At 51.5% G+C, this 19000-nt stretch overlaps 1 protein-coding gene across 3 annotated transcripts in view; it reads right to left on the bottom strand.

Moving 5' to 3' along the window:
• The window catches only part of LOC132392018 (galectin-3-binding protein-like), a 39280-nt gene extending 21318 nt beyond the window's left edge, over window positions 1-17962 (bottom strand). Inside the window, exons 1-5 of one of the 3 annotated variants that reach the window (XM_059965926.1) lie at window positions 17796-17962; window positions 10398-10483; window positions 8018-8209; window positions 6735-6866; window positions 539-806 (exon numbers count right to left, since the gene is read on the bottom strand). In XM_059965926.1, coding sequence (XP_059821909.1) covers window positions 539-806; window positions 6735-6866; window positions 8018-8209; window positions 10398-10483; window positions 17796-17947 — 830 coding nt within the window. In that variant the 5' untranslated portion in view covers window positions 17948-17962. Of the gene's footprint in view, window positions 1-538; window positions 807-6734; window positions 6867-8017; window positions 8210-10397; window positions 10484-16814; window positions 16937-17785 lie in introns of those variants that run through there. The other 2 variants (XM_059965929.1, XM_059965927.1) reach the window with 2 other exon arrangements.
• Between the last annotated feature and the right edge of the window lie 1038 nt (window positions 17963-19000).

Here is a 19000-nt window from a genome sequence, read left to right as displayed (position 1 = left end):
TCTGTACACAATACTCTGAGCGCTATCTACCTCGTACTGTGTCTGTACACAATACTCTGAACACAGTCTACCCCATAGTGTGTCTGTACACAATACTCTGAACACAGTCTACCCCATAGTGTGTCTGTACACAATACTCTGACTGCTCTCTATCCCTTATTGTTCCTTTACACAATACTTCAAGTGCAGTTTACCCCTTATTGTTGCTGTACGCAATACTCTGAACATCGTGTCCCTGTGTTATGTCTGTACACAATTCTCCAAGAGCAGTCTACCCCATGTTGTTTGTACAAATATTCCCTTCCCTGGGTACCCTCTCCCTGCCCTGTGTCTACCCAGTGTCCGGGGTGAGAACTAGTCCTTGTCATGTGTCTACCAAGTGACTGAGAGTGACAACTTGTTCCTTCCCCTGGGTACTCACTCCCTGCCTTGTCTCTACCCAGTGACCAGGGGGGTGACAACTCGTCCATCCCCTGGGTACTCTCCCCCTACCCTGTGTCTACCCAGTGACCGGGGGTGAGGGGCGAGCAGTAATTACCTGATGATGTCATCAACATACTGCACACAGTCCTGAGACACCAACAAATTGAAGCAGCTGCCTTGACTCTGGCTGAGCAGATTTCCATCTGTGTGCAGTGACAGGATTAGTCTGTGAACACAGAAGCGCGCCTCTTCACCGCCGTCCTCCAGGCTGCTCACTGTGATGTTCATGTCACAGTCCCTGTGACTCTCGTATAATTCTTCTAAAGATTTGTAGAACTCTGAAGTGAGGTCTAGTCTGTAGCCAAACAGCTGGTCCAGCCGCCCTGGAGAACAAAACATTCTTCTCATAATTCTGAAAACACACCTTCCCAGAAACAGGAACACCGCAGCTCAGAGTGGTAAAGTGGTGCAGTGGGGACAGCCAGTCTCACTGGCATGAAAGTTGGTGCAGTTGTGGATAGTCTGGAACATTGTTAGGGGTCACTGACAATGTGCAGAGCTGGGCTAAGTGGCAGAGGGAATTCAGCCAGAAAATTAAAGGTCTAATTTGAAGGCAAGTACAGGGTTAATGGCAGAGTTCTTAGCAGTGTGGTGGAATAGAGGGATCTTGGGGTCCATCTTGATAGATCTTTCAAAGTTGGCACACATGTTGATAGGGTGGTTAAGAAGCTGTATGGTGTTTGAGCTTTATTAAGTTCAAGAGCCATGAGGTAATGTTGCAGATCTACAAAACCATGGTCACGGAATATTGTGTTCAGTTCTGGTTGCCTCATTACAAGAAGAAAGTGGAAGTTTTTGAGAGGGTGCAGGAGAGTTTTATCAGGACGTTGCCTGGACTTGAAGGCATGTCTTATGAGGAAAAGTGAAGTGAGCTCAGGCTTTTCTCTTTGGAGTGAAGGAGAATGAGCGGTGACTTGATAAAAATATACTCAAGCAGCACAGATGTAATAGGCAAAAATGCTAATATGAGGGGGCATAATTGTAAGGTAATTGGAAGAATGTGGGGGTGGGAACGTCAGAAGTAATTTATTTTTAAGAAATACAGAGAGCAGTGGTTGCATGGAACATCCTGGCAGGGGTGGAGGTGGAGGCAGATATATTAGGGACTGTAAGCAACTCTTAGACAGGCACATGAATGATAGAAAAATGGAGGCTATGTGTAAGAGAAGGGTTAAAGGGACAGCACAACATTGTGGGCTGAAGGGCCTGTACTGTGCTGTAATGTTCTAAGTTCTCTAGAATATCAAATTGAGAAGTATGGAGTGTATGAGAGAGAGGGGTAGAGAATCACAGCCTTTTTACAGGGTAGAAATGCCAAGTACCAGAGTTACCAGAGGAAAGTTAGTTTACGTGATGGGGAAGGGGGAAGGTTTTTTTTATTTTTACGGAGATTGGTGGGTGCCTGGGGTGGTGTTGTAAGCTGGTTTGATAGTGGTATTAGAGAGACAGTTAACACATAAACAGCAGCCAGTGTCGGAATGTAGGCTTCTGCAAGAAGGGATTTACTTTGTATTCAGCACAGATATTGTGGGCGGAATGGGCTGTTCTATGTTCAAACTGAAATGAGAGGGGAAAGGTTCATGTGCAGTAGGAAAGAACATAAACATAAGAACATAAGAGATAGGAGCAAGAGGCCAATCGGCCCCTCAAGCCTGCTCTGCCATTCAACAAGATCATGGCTGATCCAATCTTAACTCTAGTTTTCACCGAATCCCACAAGGCAACAGTGCCAACCAATAGGGCACCATGCCGCACATTTTATTTTATTATTCATCCCGCCCAAACCCATGTGATCACCCGGGGAAAAAAAAACGATTTGCCAATTGAGGAGAAAAAATCTGGAAAATTCCTCTCCGACCCATCCAGGCTATCGAAAACTGGTCCAGGAGATCACATGGCTGATCTAAACCTAGCCTCATGTCCACTTACCTGCTCGCTCACTGTATCCCCTAATGCCATTTTTATCCAGGAAAATGTCTATCTCCGTTTTGAATTTATTGAGTGTAGTAGCTTCCACAGCTCTCTGGGGCAGTAAATTCCACAGCCCCACTACCCTCTGAGTGAAGAAATTTCTCCTCATCTCAGTCCTGGAACGGCATTCCCTTATTTTAAGATTATGCCCCCTAGTCCTAGTTTCACCCATCATTGGGAACATTCTCCCCGCATCCACCCGATCAAGCCCCTTCACAATCTTATATGTTTCAATAAGATCGCCTCTCATTTTTCGGAACTCCAATGAGTACATCAACCCACCCATCCCCGGAATTAACCTAGTGAACCTTCTCTGTACTGCCTCGAGAGCCAGTATGTCCTTTCTTAAATATGGACACCAGAACTGCACGCAGTACTCCAGGTGTGGTCTCACCAATACCCGGTACAACTGCAGTAAGACCTCCCTGTTCTTATACTCCATCCCCCTAGCAATAAAAGCCAGCATTCCATTGGCCTTCTTGACCACCTGCTGCACTTGCATACTAACTTTTTGTGTTTCCTGCACCAGGACCCCCAGATCCCTTTGCACAGAAGCACTTTCCAGTTTCTCTCCATTTAGATAATAACTTTCTCTATTATTTTTCCTGCCAAAGTGCAAGACCTCACACTTGTCAGTATTATATTTCATCTGCCAAATGTCTGCCCAATCACTCAGCCTATCTATGTCCCCCTGCAGGGTTTCAATGTCCTCCGCACTCATTACACTCCCTCCCATCTTTGTGTCATCAGCAAACTTCGATACATTGCACTTAGTCCTTTTCTCCAAATCATTAATATAGATTGTAAAGAGTTGGGGTCCCAACACCGACCCCTGCGGAATTAAGTTTAATTTAACATTGTGCTCAGCACAGACATCATGCGCCGAAGATCCTGTTCAGGGCTACATTCTGTGAATAAACATTAATGTAAAATGGGTGGCAATGGTATGCATGGCTTAAACAGGTGGAAGAGCCTGTGTCAATGACAAAACAAACCACAAACAACCATGTACCGTCAAACTGCCAACCTCAGATCAGCTCCAGACTCTGCGGTAGTCAGCAGTTCCACCACCCCACCCCAGCAATCGTCACATCACCCACTCCCTCATCTCCAATGATCTGTTTATTCCCTTCCCAGTGAACCCAACCCTCCCCACTCCAGCAATCGTCACATCACCCACTCCCTCATCTCCAATGGTCTGTTCATTCCTTCCCAGTGAACCCACCCCTCCCCACTCTCTGTATTGTCCTTAACGTCCAGCAGTCCAGTCACTCCCCACTCAGCCATCCCACTCCCTCCACGCCGCCCGCCACGTCACTCCCTCCCCATAGTCCATCACATCACTCCCTCCTCACTGTCCATCACGTCACTCCCAACTCACTTTCCATCATGGACCCCTCCCCGCTGTCCCTCACATTACTCCCTCCCCACCATCCATCACTTCAGAGACCTCTCCAAACCGTCCGTCACAGACCCCTCCCCACCATCCGTCACGGACCCCTCCCCACCATCCGTCACGGACCCCTCCCCACCATCTGTCACTGACCCCTCCCCAAATCCGTCACGGACCCCTCCCCACCATCCGTCACGGACCCCTCCCCACCATCCGTCACGGACCCCTCCCCACATCCGTCACGGACCCCTCCCCACCATCTGTCACTGACCCCTCCCCGCTGTCCCTCACATTACTCCCTCCCCACCATCCATCACGTCAGAGACCTCTCCAAACCGTCCTTCACAGACCCCTCCCCACCATCCGTCACGGACCCCTCCCCACCGTCTGTCACGTCATTCCCTCCCCACCGTGCATCACTGACCCCTCCCCACTGTCCATCACTTACCCTTCCTCACCGTCCGTCACAGTCCCCTCCCCACCATCTGTCACTGACCCCTCCCCACTGTCCCTCACATCACTCCCTCCCCACCGTCCGTCACGTCACAGACCTCTCCAAACTGTCCGTCACAGACCCGTCCCCACCATCCGTCCCGGACCCCTCCCCACCGTCTGTCATGTCATTCCCTCCCCACCGTGCATCACTGACCCCTCCCCACTGTCCATCACTTACCCTTCCTCACTGTCTGTCACAGTCCCCTCCCCACCATTTGTCACTGACCCCTCCCCACTGTCCCTCACATTACTCCCTCCCCACCGTCCGTCACGTCACAGACCTCTCCAAACCGTCCGTCACAGACCCCTCCCCACCGTCCATCACTGACCCCTCCCCACTGTGTCACGTCATTCCCTCCCCACCGTCTGTCACTGACCCCTCCCCACTGTCCCTCACATCACTCCCTCCCCACCGTCCATCACGTCACAGACCTCTCCAAACCGTCCGTCACAGACCCCTCCCCACTGTCTGTCATAGACCCCTCCCCACCGTCTGTCACTGACCCCTCCCCACCGTCTGTCACATCATTCCCTCCCCACCGTGCATCACTGACCCCTCCTCACTGTCCATCACTTACCCTTCCTCACCGTCTGTCACTCCCTCCCCACCGTCTGTCACTCCCTCCCCACCGTCTGTCACTCCCTCCCCACCGTCTGTCACTGACCCCTCCCCACCGTCCATCATGGACCCCTGCCCTCTGTCTGTCACTCCCTCCCCACCGTCCGTCACATCACTCCCTCCCCACCGTCCATCATGGACCCTCCCCACCGTCTGTCACGTCATTCCCTCCCTACCATGCATCACTGACCCCTCCCCACTGTCCATCACTTACCCCTCCTCACCATCTGTCACGGTCCCCTCCCCACCTTCCGTCACTCCCTCCCCACCGTCTGTGACGTCATTCCCTCCCTACCATGCATCACTGACCCCTCCTCACTGTCCATCACTTACCCCTCCTCACTATCTGTCACTGACCCCTCCCCACCGTCCATCACTGACCCCTGCCCTCTGTCTGTCACTCCCTCCCCACCGTCTGTCATTGACCCCTCCTCACCGTCCGTCACATCATTCCCTCCCCACCATCTGTCACTGACCCCTCCCCACTGTCCCTCACATCACTCCCTCCCCGCCATGCATCACTGACCCCTCCCCATCATCCATCATGGACCCCTGCCCTCTGTCTGTCACTCCCTCCCCACCATCTGTCACTGACCCCTCCCCACCATCCATCAGATCATTCCCTCCCCACCATGCATCACTGACCCCTCCCCAGCATCTGTCACGTCATTCCCTCCCCACCGTGCATCACTGACCCCTCCCCACTGTCCATCACTTACCCCTCCTCACTGTCTGTCACGGTCCCCTCCCCACCGTCTGTCATTGACCTCTCCTCACTGTCCCTCACATCACTCCCTCCCCACCGTCTGTCACATCACAGACCACTCCACACCGTCTGTCACTGACCCCTCCTCACCATCCGTCAGATCATTCCCTCCCTACCATGCATCACTGACCCCTCCCCACCGTGCATTACTGACCCCTCCCCACTGTCCATCACGGACCCCTCCCCACCGTCTGTCACGTCATTCCCTCCACACCGTGCATCACTGACCCCTCCCCACCATCCATCACGGACCCCTGTCCTCTGTCTGTCACTCCCTCCCCACCGTCCATCACTTACCCCTCCCCACCATCTGTCACTGACCTCTCCCCACCGTCCGTCACGTCATTCCCTCCCCACCCTCTGTCACTGACCCCTCCCCACCGTCTGTCACGTCATTCCCTCCCCACCCTCTGTCACTGACCCCTCCCCACCGTCCGTCATGTCACTCACTCCTCACCGTCCGTCACGGACCGCTCCCCTCTGTCTGTCACTCACTTCCCACCATCTGTCATTGATCCCTCCTCACCGTCTGTCATGGACCACATTCCCACCCCCTCCATTCGACGGCTGCTGCTCACGGGGGTCACATCGAACACCAGCACCCCATTCCCACCCCCCCCATTCACGGGCTGCTGCTCACGGGGGTCACATCGAACGCCAGCGCCCCATTCCCACCCCCCCATTCACGGGCTGCTGCTCACGGGGGTCACATCGAACGCCAGCGCCCCATTCCCACCCCCCCATTCACGGGCTGCTGCTCACGGGGGTCACATCGAACGCCAGCACCCCATTCCCACCCCCCCATTCACGGGCTGCTGCTCACGGGGGTCACATCGAACGCCAGCACCCCATTCCCACCCCCCCATTCACGGGCTGCTGCTCACGGGGGTCACATCGAACGCCAGCACCCCATTCCCACCCCCCCATTCACGGGCTGCTGCTCACGGGGGTCACATCGAACGCCAGCACCCCATTCCCACCCCCCCCATTCACGGGCTGCTGCTCACGGGGGTCACATCGAACGCCAGCATCCTCTGAGTGTTGGCAGTCGTGGATCTTCCAGCCTTTGGTCTTGCAGTCAGCAAGAGACGTCTCGGTTCCAGTACAGGACACATCATCCAGCAGGATTGGGCCTGACCCTGGGGGAGAGGCAGATTGGAGTCAGCACAGCCTCAGGGTCACCCCCTCACCTTAGTGTCATGTCCTTCTCCTCAGGGATCCACATCTCTGGGTCACAACAGCATGGGCCTGCAGCAGTGTTGCGGTCAAAGAGTGAAACTGGGGTCACGGGGAGACAGATATCAGGGTTCATGGGGTCCGGGTGAGGCAAAAGAGTAGGGTTCAAGCATCTTGACAGGGCCGAGTGAGGGGGCACTGGGGTCCATGTGGGGCCAAGGCCAAGGCGGAGGGGCACTGGGTCCAGGCAAGGGCCGAGGGAGAGGACTGCTGGGTTTGGGCAGGGCCGAGTGAGGGGGCACTGGGGTCCATGTGGGGCCAAGGCCAAGGCGGAGGGGCACAGGGTCCAGGCAAGGGCCGAGGGAGAGGACTGCTGGGTTTGGGCAGGGCCGAGTGAGGGGGCACTGGGGTCCATGTGGGGCCAAGGCCAAGGCGGAGGGGCACTGGGTCCAGGCAAGGCCGAGGGAGAGGAGTGCTGGGTCTGGGCAGGGCAGAGTGAGGGGGCACTGGGGTCCATGTGGGGCCAAGGCCAAGGCGGAGGGGCACTGGGTCCAGGCAAGGGCCGAGGGAGAGGACTGCTGGGTCTGGGCAGGGCAGAGTGAGGGGGCACTGGGGTCCATGTGGGGCCAAGGCCAAGGCGGAGGGGCACTGGGTCCAGGCAAGGCCGAGGGAGAGGAGTGCTGGGTCTGGGCAGGGCAGAGTGAGGGGGCACTGGGGTCCATGTGGGGCCAAGGCCAAGGCGGAGGGGCACTGGGTCCAGGCAAGGGCCGAGGGAGAGGACTGCTGGGACTGGGCAGGGCAGAGTGAGGGGGCACTGGGGTCCATGTGGGGCCAAGGCCAAGGCGGAGGGGCACTGGGTCCAGGCAAGGGCCGAGGGAGAGGAGTGCTGGGTCTGGGCAGGGCAGAGTGAGGGGGCACTGGGGTCCAGGCGGGCCCGAGGTGGAGCGGCGCTGGGTATGGGCAGGAGCCGAGGAAGAGGAGCATTAGGGACCCCATTCCCCACTAGCCAGTCAATCTCGGTTCTCAGCAAAATCACACTGTGGCCACCTACTGCTCACCAGTCGTTCCCTCTGGTGATCAGGGAAATATAGAGATCCCCCCCCAGACCCCTCACCTGATCCGAAGAAGCCTCCGGCAACAGCCTCCGTGGCATTGAGGTAGCCGAGGCTGCGGCAGACAACGTGAGCATCAGTGAGGTCCCAACCATCATCACACACGGTGCCCCACTCTCCATCGTAGTAAACCTCCACTCGGCCCTCGCTGGGCAGTCGGCCGCTGGACAGACGCAGCTCTCCGGACTCCAGCCCTGGGGACAAGCACACGTCAGCTTGAGAAAGCAGCATCAGCTGGGTCCGGGATTACACTGACTCCCCGGTCTCCCATCCAGATCTGGGATTACACTGACTCCCCGGTCTCCCATCCAGATCTGGGATTACACTGACTCCCTGTCTCCCAGGCGGGTCCGGGATTACACTGTCTCCCCATTCTCCCAGGCGGGTCTGGGATTACACCGTCTCCCCGGTCTCCCACCCGGATCTGGGATTACACTGTCTCCCCGGTCTCCCACCCGGATCTGGGATTACACTGTCTCCCCGGTCTCCCATGCGGGTCCGGGATTACACTGTCTCCCCGGTCTCCCAACCAGATCTGGGATTACACTGTCTCCCCAGTCTCCCAGCCGGGTCTGGGATTACACTGTCTCCCCAGTCTCCCAGCCGGGTCTGGGATTACACTGTCTCCCCAGTCTCCCACCCGGATCTGAGATTACACTGTCTCTCCAGTCTCCAACCCGGATCTGGGATTACATTGTCTCCCCGGTCTCCCACCCGGATCTGGGATTACACTGTCTCCTCGGTCTCCCACCCGGATCTGGGATTACACTGTCTCCCCATTCTCCCAGGCGGGTCTGGGATTACACCGTCTCCCCGGTCTCCCACCCGGATCTGGGATTACACTGTCTCCCCGGTCTCCCACCCGGATCTGGGATTACACTGTCTCCCCGGTCTCCCATGCGGGTCCGGGATTACACTGTCTCCCCGGTCTCCCAACCAGATCTGGGATTACACTGTCTCCCCAGTCTCCCAGCCGGGTCTGGGATTACACTGTCTCCCCAGTCTCCCAGCCGGGTCTGGGATTACACTGTCTCCCCAGTCTCCCACCCGGATCTGAGATTACACTGTCTCTCCGGTCTCCAACCCGGATCTGGGATTACACTGTCTCCCCGGTCTCCCACCCGGATCTGGGATTACACTGTCTCTCCGGTCTCCCACCCGGATCTGGGATTACACTGTCTCCTCGGTCTCCCACCCGGATCTGGGATTACACTGTCTCCCCGGTCTCCCACCCGGATCTGGCATTACACTGTCTCCCCAGTCTCCCACCTGGATCTGGGATTACACTGTCTCCCCAGTCTCCCACCTGGATCTGGGATTACACCATCTCCCCGGTCTCCCACCCAGATCTGGGTTTACACCGTCTCCCCGGTCTCCCACCCGGATCTGGGATTACACTGTCGCCCCCGGTCTCCCAGCCGGGTTCGTGGGGGGTGAATGGGGGAAATTTCACATGGCCTGACTCTGGGGACCTGGGGGTGAGGGGGGGAAATGTCAGACTGTCTGACCCCGGGGTTGGGGAGTATGTCAGACGGTCTGACCTCGGGGTCGGGGGGTGAGAGGAATATCACACAGCCTGACCCCGGGGACATGAGGGTGGGGGTGAATGTCAGATGGTCTGACCCTGGAGTGGGGGGGGAATGTCACACAGCCTGACCCTGGGGATTGGTGTGGGGGGGAGAGTGTCACACGGCCTGACCCCGGGGTGGGGGGGATTGTCAGACAGTCTGACCCCAGGGTGGGGGTGAGGGGTGGAATGTCACATGGCCTGACCCTGGGGATGGGAGGGTGAGGGGGGAATGTCAGACGTTCTGACCCTGGGGATGGGAGGGTGAGGGGGGAATGTCACACGGCCTGACCCTGGGGATGGGAGGGTGAGGGGGGAATGTCAGACGTTCTGACCCTGGGGATGGGAGGGTGAGGGGGGAATGTCACATGGCCTGACCCTGGGGATGGGAGGGTGAGGGGGGAATGTCAGACGTTCTGACCCTGGGGATGGGAGGGTGAGGGGGGAATGTCAGACGTTCTGACCCTGGGGATGGGAGGGTGAGGGGGGAATGTTAGACGGTCTGACTCCAGGGTGAGGGGTGTGAGGGGGGGAATGTCACACGTCCTGACCCCGGGGTGGGGGGGAATGTCAGATGTTCTGACCCTGGAGATGGGAGGGTGAGGGGGGAATGTCGCACGGCCTGACCCTGGGGATGGGTGTGAGGGGGAGGAATGTTACGCAGCCTGACCTCGGGTTGGGGGGGGGTGGAATGTAACATGGTCTGACCCCGGGGACAGGTGGTGAGTGGGGGAAGACACGCGCCTGACCCGGGGACAGGCAGGTGGGTCGCAAGACTGGATTCCACTTAGGAATGTACACCAGATGAGTCTCACCTTCACCCAATCCCAGCAGAAGGAACATTAAAGCCAGAGCAGGAAGGACAGTCATCTTGTTCCTGGGCACAAAACACAGAGGGCAGCTGAAACAGAACAGACAAGTACTCACACTCACTTCCAAAACCTTTGTGTTACCTCCGGTCTGCAGGAGCCTTGTCTCTTGTGATGGTATACATGAGAGAGACCAATAAATTTGATCTTCAATCTTCTTGTTGCTAGTGGGGCTGATTATGAACAACTAGTTCCATGGACACTAGCCTCTCCTACATCTAGGATACCTTCGAAAGAAGCTGCCTCGAAAAGGTGGCATCATTCACCCAGGACTTGCCCTCTTCCCATTGCTACCATCACAGAGGTGGTGCAGGAGCCTGAAGATCCACACTCAACGTTTCAGCTTCTTCCCCTCCGACATCAGATTCTGAACGGTCAATGAACCTATGAACACTACCTCACTATTTTTCCTCTTTTTTGCACTACTTAATTTATTTTACATATATCTATTGTAATTTATAGCTTTATTATTCTGTGTTGCAATGCACTGCCACCACAAAACAACAAATTTCATGACATATGCCAGTGATATCAAATATGATTCTGATTCTGAAAGAGGAAGAGATTCATTTAATTAGGCATCATTAGTTTAATTAGTTATCAAGTCAAAGTTGGTGACCAGTGGTGTTCCACAGGGATCTGTTCTGGGATCCCAGCTCTTTGATTTGTATGGATGAGGAAGTGGAAAGGTGGGTTAGTAAGTTTGTGGATGACACAAAAGTTTTATGGAGTTGTGGAGAGTTATCATACATTACAACAGGACATTGACAGGATGCAGAGCTGAGCTGAGAAGTAACAGATGGAGTTTATCCTGAGAGATTCACTTTGGGAAGTTTGAACTTGAAGGCACAGTACAGAGTTAATGATGGGATTCATAGCAGTGTGAAGGAACAAAATCTTCTATTCCAAGTTTATAGGTTGCTCAAAGTTGCCATGCTCATTCAATCTCAGAAAGATTAAAGAGCTGACTATTGACCACAGAAGGAGGAAATTGAAGGTCCATGAAGGGAGTATAGGTGGAGAGAACAGCAACTTTAAGTTCCTTGCTGTTACTTTTTCAGAGAATGTGTCGAGGGCCCAGCACGTAACTGCCATTGAAGTGAAGGGAGAGCAGAACCTTGATCTTCTTAGAAGTTTGCACAAATTATCCATGACATCTAAAGCTTCGAGAAACTTCTATAAATGCATGGGGGAAGAGTATACTGACTGGGTTCATCACAGCCTGGTAGTGCAACTCCTACAAATAGTCCATCACAGGTAAGGCCCTGCTCACCATTGAGCATCCATCAACGGTGTTGCAGGAAAGGAGCATCCATCATCAGGGACCTCCACCACCCTGGACATGCTCTCTTCTCACTGCTGCCGTCAGGGAGAAGGTACAGGAGCCTCAGGACTAACACCACCAGGTTCAGGAACAGTTATTATTCCTCAACCATCAGGCTTTTGAACCAGAGGGAATAACTTCACTCACCTCATCATTCAACTGTTCCCACAACCTATCGACAAACTTTGGACACACTTCTGAGGACTTCAGAACTCATGTTCTCAATATTTATTATTCCTCTTTTTTATTTACAGTTTGTTGTCTTTTGCACTCTGGTTGCCTGTCCATCTTGAGTGCAATTTTCTTTGATTCTGTTGTGTTTATTTGTATTTACTCTGAATGCCCACAAGAAAATGAACTTCAGGATAGTATAAGGTGACGTATATGTACTTCGATGAATTTTGTAGGTTAATAGGGTGGTTAAAAGGACGTATGCTGTGTTGACCTTTATCAGTTGGGGGATTGCGTTCAAGAGCTATGTTGCAGCTCTATGAAACCCTGGTTAGACCACACTTGGAATATTGTGTTCAGTTCTGGTCATCTCCTTGTAGGAAGGATGTGGAAACTTCAGAGGGGGCAAAGGAGATTTACCAGGATGCTGGCTGGATTACAGAGCATGCCTTATGAGGATAGGTTGAGTGAGCTGGGGCTTTTCTCTCTGGAGTGACAGAGGCTGAGAGGTGAATTGATTGGACTGTACAAAATGGTAAGAGGCATGGATTGAGTGGACTGCCCAAGACATTTACCCCCAGGACAGAAATGGATAATATCAGAGGACATCTATTTAAAGTGATTGGGGTAAAGTATGGGGGGGGGTGGCATGTTGGAAGTAAGATTTTTAATTTTTTTTACACTGAGAATGGTGGGCGTGTGGGATGCTCCACCAGGTATGGTTGTAGAGGCAGATACATTAGGGACATTTAAGCAACACTTATATAGGCACATGGATGACAGAAACATGGAGGGCTATGTAGGAGAGAGGGTTAGATTGATCTTGGAGTAGGGTAAATGTCAGCCCAACATTGTGGGCCGAAGGGCCTGTGCTATGTTGTGCTTTATTTAATTAATTGTCATTTCCTTTAGAAACATAGAAAACCAACTGCACAATACAGGTCATTCAGCCCACAAAGTTGTGCTGAACATGTCCCTACCTTAGAAATTACTAGGCTTACCCACAACCCTCTATTTTTCTAAGCTCCATGTTCCTATCCAAAAGTCTCTTAGAAGACCCTATCATATCCACCTCCACCACTGTTGCTGGCAGCCCATTCCACGCACTCACCACTCTGTGTAAAAAAACTTACCCCTGTCATCTCCTCTGTATCTATCCCCCAGCACCTTAAACCTGTGCCCTCTTGTGGCAGCCATTTCAGCCCTGGGAAAAAGCCTCTGACTATCCACATGATCAATGCCTCTCATCATCTTACACACCTCTGTCAGGTCACTTCTCATTTTCCGTCGCTCCAAGGAGAAAAGGCCAAGTTCACTCAACCTGTTCTCATAAGGCATGCTCCCCAATCCAGGCAACATCCTTGTAAATCACCTCTCCACCCTTCCTAAGGTTTCCACATCCTTCCTATAGTGAGGCGAACAGAAATGCGCACAGAACTCCAAGTGGGGTCTGACCAGGATCCTAAAAAGCTGTAGCATCACCTCTCAACTCCTAAATTCAATTCCACGATTGATGAAGGTCAATGCACCCTATGCCTTCTTAACCAGAGTCAACCTGCGCAGCTGCTTTGAGCATCATATGGACTTGGACCCCAAGATCCCTCTGATCCTCCACACTGCCAAGAGTCTTACCATTAATACTATATTCTACCATCATACTTGACCTACCAAAATGAACCACTTCACACTTATCTGGGTTGAACTCCATCTGTCACTTCTCAGCCCGGTTTTGCATCCTATTGATCTCCCACTGTAACCTCTGACAGCCCTCCACATTATCCACAACACCTCCAACCTTTGTGTCATCAGTAAACTTACTAACCCATCCCTCCACTTCCTCATCCAGGTCATTTATAAAAATCACGAAGAGTAAGGGTCCCAGAACAGATCCCTGAGGCACTCCACTGGTGACCGACCTCCATGCAGAATATGACCCGTCTACAACCACGTTTTGCCTTCTGTGAGCAAGCCAGTTCTGGATCCACAAAGCGATGTCCACTTGGATCCCATGCCTCCTTACTTTCTCAGTAAGCCTTGCATGGGGTACCTTACCAAATGCCTTGCTGAAATCCATGTACACTACATCTACTGCTCTTCCTTCATCAATGTGTTTAGTCGCATCCTCAAAAAACTCAATCAGGCTCATAAGGCACAACCTGCCTTTGACAAAGCCATGCTGACTATTCCTAATCATATTATACCTCTCCTAATGTTCATAAATCCTGCCTCTCAGGATCTTCTCCATCAACTTACCAACCACTGAGGTAAGACTCACTGGTCTATAATTTTCTGGGCTATCTCTACTCCCTTTCTTGAATAAGGGAACAACATCAGCAACCCTCTAATCCTCTGGAACCTCTCCCGTCCCCATTGATGATGCAAAGATCATTGCCAGAGGCACAGCAATCTCCTCCCTCACCTCCCACAGAAGCCTGGGGTACATCTCATCTGGTCCCAGTGACTTATCCAACTTGATGCTTCCAAAAGTTCCAGCACAGCCTCTGTCTTAATATCTACATGCTCAAGCTTTTCAGTCCACTATAAATCATCACTACAATCATCAAGATCCTTTTCCATAGTGAATACTGAAGTATTCATTAAGTACCTCTGCTATTTCCTACGCTTCCATACACACTTTCCCACTGTCGCACTTTATAGGTCCTTTCTTTCACATCGTATCCTCTTGCTCTTGACGTACATGTAGAATGCCTTGGGGTTTTCCTTAACTCCACCCACCAAGGCCTTCTCATGGCCCCTTCTGGCTCTCCTAATTTCCTTCTTAAGCTCCTTCCTGTTAGCCTTATAATCATATAGATCTCTAACGTTACCTAGCTCTCTGAACCTTTCGTAAGCTTTTCTTTTCTTCTTGACTAGATTTACTACAGCCTTTGTACACCATTGTTCCTGTACCCTACCATAACATCCCTGTCTCATTGGAAAGTACCTATACAGAACTCCACACAAATATCCCTTGACCAGGTTCATTTCCCAATACCAAATCAAGTACAGTCTCTCCTCTTGTAGAAACCTTCCTGAACACACCTAACAAACACCACCCCATCTAAACCTCTTGCTCGAGACAGATGCCAATTGATATTTGGGAAATTAAAATCTCCCACCATGACAACTCTGTTATTATTACACCTTTCCAGGATCTGTTTCCCTATCTGCTCTTTGATATCCCTGTTTATATTGGGCAGCCTATAAAAACACCCAGTAGAGTCACTGACCATTTCCTGTTCCTAACCTCCACCCACAGAGATTCTGTAGACAATCCCTCCATGACATCCACCTTTTCTGCCGCTGTGACTCTATCTCTGATCAATAGTGTCACGCCCCCACCTCTTTTGCCTCCCTCCCTGTCCTTTCTGAAACATCTAAAACCCGACACTTAAAGTAACCATTCCTGTCCCTGAGCCATCCAAGTCTCTGTAATGGCCATCACATCGTATCTCCAAATACTGATCCACGCTCTAAGCTCATCCGCTTTGTTCACAATACTCGTGTTAAAAGTCACATCTCAAACCTTCGGTCTGAGCACATCCCTTCTCTATCACCTGCCTATCCTCCCTCACACATCGTCTTCAAGCTTTCTCTATTTGTGAGCCAACTGCCTCTTCCCCACTCTCTTCTATTCGGTTCCCAACCCCCAACAGTTCTAGTTTAAACTCTCCCCAGTTGCCTGCTTACCCCTTAGGTGTCAAACTCACAAATCCGGCCCGCGAGATCATTTTAGATAGATCTATTATTTTAATTATTGATGGCCCGGTGATATGAAGCTTATGATTGTAAGTTAATACCAATCATAAAAATAATGCTTGTTCAGCAGTCTTCTTCATAAGAAACGGAATCTGTGAAGTGAAACACTTTGTAGTTATAGCAGAGACTGAGACACATGAGAACAGGCTGAAGAAACGGAGGCAATGAAAGCTGCGTTCGCACGTGCCCGGCTGATCCGGCCCGCATGAAGCTGCATTTTGCCCAATCCGGCCCGTGACCTAAAATGAGTTTGACACCCCTGCTAGCCTGACAGGATATTGGTCCCCCTGGGATTCAAGTGCAACCCGTCCTTTTTGTACAGGTCACAACTGCCCCAAAAGAGGTCCCAATGATCCAGAAATCTGTATCCCTGCCCCCTGCTCCAATCCCTCAGCCACGCATTTATCCTCCACCTCATTCTATTCCTGTACTCATTGTCACGTGACACAGGCAGTAATCCCAAGATTACTACCTTTGAGGTCCTGCTTTTCAACTTCCTTCCTAACTCCCTGTAGTCTTCTTTCAGGACCTCTTCCCTTTTCCTACCTATGTCATTGGTACCAATATGTACCACGACCTCTGGCTGTTCTCCCTCCCACCGCAGGATATCTTGGACGTGATCAGAAACATCCCGGACCCTGGCACCTGGGAGGCAAATTACCATCCGAGTTTCTTTCCTGTGTCCACAGAATCGCCTGTCTGACCCCCTAACTATCGAGTCCCCTATCACTACTGCCTTCCTCTTCCTTTCCCTACCCTTCTGAGCCACAGGCTCAGCACGGCCACTGTTGGTTCCCCCAGGTAGGCTGTCCCCCCTCAACAGTACTCAAACAGGAGTACTTATTGTCAAGGGGTACAGCCACAGGGGTACTCTCTGGTACCTGACTCTTCCCCTTACCTCTCCTGACTTTTACCCACTTGCCTGTCTCCAGTGGCCCTGGAGTGACCACCTGCCTCGAACTCTTGTCTATCACCTCCTCGGTCTCCCTGACTATGGCGGTCTTCTTTGTTAACTTTTCGCGCTCTACCGGATGACGTCCGTTTGCAGCCTTCTTGCTTTAAATTATGATATTGTTAGTAACCTAATTTAATCTCAATTACAAACTTACAAAATTAAGTCCATCTGAGTAGTTTAAAGAAAGGGTGAGGGACCTGCCTGATGCAGGTCTCTCGATCCAAAGCCTCACGGTCCAATGATCTTCTCCTGTAATGACTGATCTGCTTCATTTACCTTCCTTTTACTGGCAGCGGCTGCCCAACGAGCCACGAACGGTTTTCGTTCGTTTCCGTTCTCGCACCTGACTCAGATCTTTCCCAATCTCACTTTCACTTCCGTAAAAACGAAACTCATCAGCATCGAAACTTGTTAACTCAAATCTTTCCCCATCTCACTCTCACTTCTCTGAAAACAAACGCTCCAGTAACGAGGCATGTCTTAAATAGAGACCTTCCTGCTTTTGCTTCTCAGCTCTACCAAATGGTCTGTCTGAACGATCCCCACAAACGTCCCAGTCTCCAGATCCAACCCACCCAAGTATATCCACCTCACTGTTAAGCCTCGTGTATAAAAATAAGTCCAGTTTAAATCTCCTGCCTTTCTTCGCTCTTGGCTGTTCTGTTGCTCGCATTGTGGCTCCTAGAGGCTTCATTTCCGTGCAGGGAAACACCCCCCGGCGAGCTGGTTTAAACCCTCACAAGCAGCCCTGCAAATCTTCCCCGGCCCTACCCCAGACCGGGTCTCCGCTCAAGGTGGCAGGAACTGCATTCGGTTGTAGGTGTAGTCAACAGGGAGATTAAACTACTAAATTGGTTTATCGCTATCTCATGTACAGGTACCGTGTGGAGGAGTTCGTTTTACAGACTGTTTTATCTAGTCATTACACAGTGCATTGAGGTAGAACACGGTAAACAATATACGGAGAAGGTTCGATGCAGGTAGACAATAAAATGCAGATTTTCATGATAGATTGTGAGGTAGAGATAACCGGTGGTGTCCCTAACCGGCCACATGCCCCAGAAGGAACAGCCGCTGCCCCAACTGCGCCGTGTTTGCGAAGTATAAGGTTTGAGAAGATTTTACCTGCTCTTACCAGCACCTACTCCTCGCGCACGGCACCTCGAACCACAGCCACTCCCAATGCCTCTGTTTCAAAGGCCACTTCGCTTCGCCTTGGCTGACGCACCTCACAATTAACCAATCAGAAATGTTTCCTTGGCTTTCTTCTTCGCGGCCGAAGTACATTTAACTATATAACAATCACAGCTCGGAAACAGGCCACCTCGGCCCTTCTAGTCCGTGCTGAACGCTTACTCTCACCTAGTCCCACCTACCTGCACTCAGCCCATAACCCTCCATTCCTTTCCTGTCCATATACCTATCCAAATTTTTTTTTAAATGAAAAAAATCAAACCTGCCTCTACCACTCCTACTGGAAGCTCGTTCTGCACAGCCACCACTCTCTGAGTAAAGAAGTTCACCCTCGTGTTACCACTAAACTTTTGCCCCTTAACTCTCAACTCATGTCCTCTTGTTTGAATTTTCCTACTCTCAGTGGTAAAAGCCTATCAAGCCTATCAAGTCCCCCCTCACCCTTCTACGCTCCAAAGAATAAAGACCTAACTTGTTCAACCTTTCCCTGTAACTTAGGTGCTGAAACACACGTAACATTCTACTAAATCTTCTCTGTACTCTCTCTAGTTTGTTGACATCTTTCCTATAATTCAGTGACAGAACTGTACACAATACTCCAAATTCGGCCTTACCAATGCCTTGTACAATTTTAACATTAACTCCTATACTCAATGCTCTGATTTATAAAGGCCAACATACCAAAAGCTTTCTTCACCACCCACATGAGATTCCACCTTCCGGGAACTATGCACCATTATTCCTAGATCACTCTGTTCTACTGCATTCTTCAATGCCCAAACATTTACCATGTATGTCCTTTTAGATTAGTCCTACCAAAATGTAGCACCTCACACATCAGCATTAAACTCCATCTGCCATCGTTCAGCCCTACGATGATATGTAAGAAAGGTCAGTTCAATGCACGAGGTTGTTGTTGTTGGTAAGAGAGAGAGAGAGATTTGTAATCCAAAGGTGTATTTTATAAGAAGGCAATTATGTTGATATTCCAAAATAACAATAGCAGTAGGTTTTATCTCCGGAGTTGTTCCACTCCACACACAAAGTATCATCGACAATGATCTTCAACAAATATCCTTTCAACACAAGTGGTACCACACCCAAATTCAGCTACAGGTCATCCCAACGTGGTGGCCACAGGATACT

Source organism: Hypanus sabinus, chromosome 3 (genome assembly GCF_030144855.1).
Source record: "Hypanus sabinus isolate sHypSab1 chromosome 3, sHypSab1.hap1, whole genome shotgun sequence".
NCBI lineage: Eukaryota > Metazoa > Chordata > Chondrichthyes > Myliobatiformes > Dasyatidae > Hypanus > Hypanus sabinus.
The sequence above is the reverse complement of the archived record's forward strand: the minus strand, read 5'-3'. Positions and strand labels throughout refer to the sequence as shown.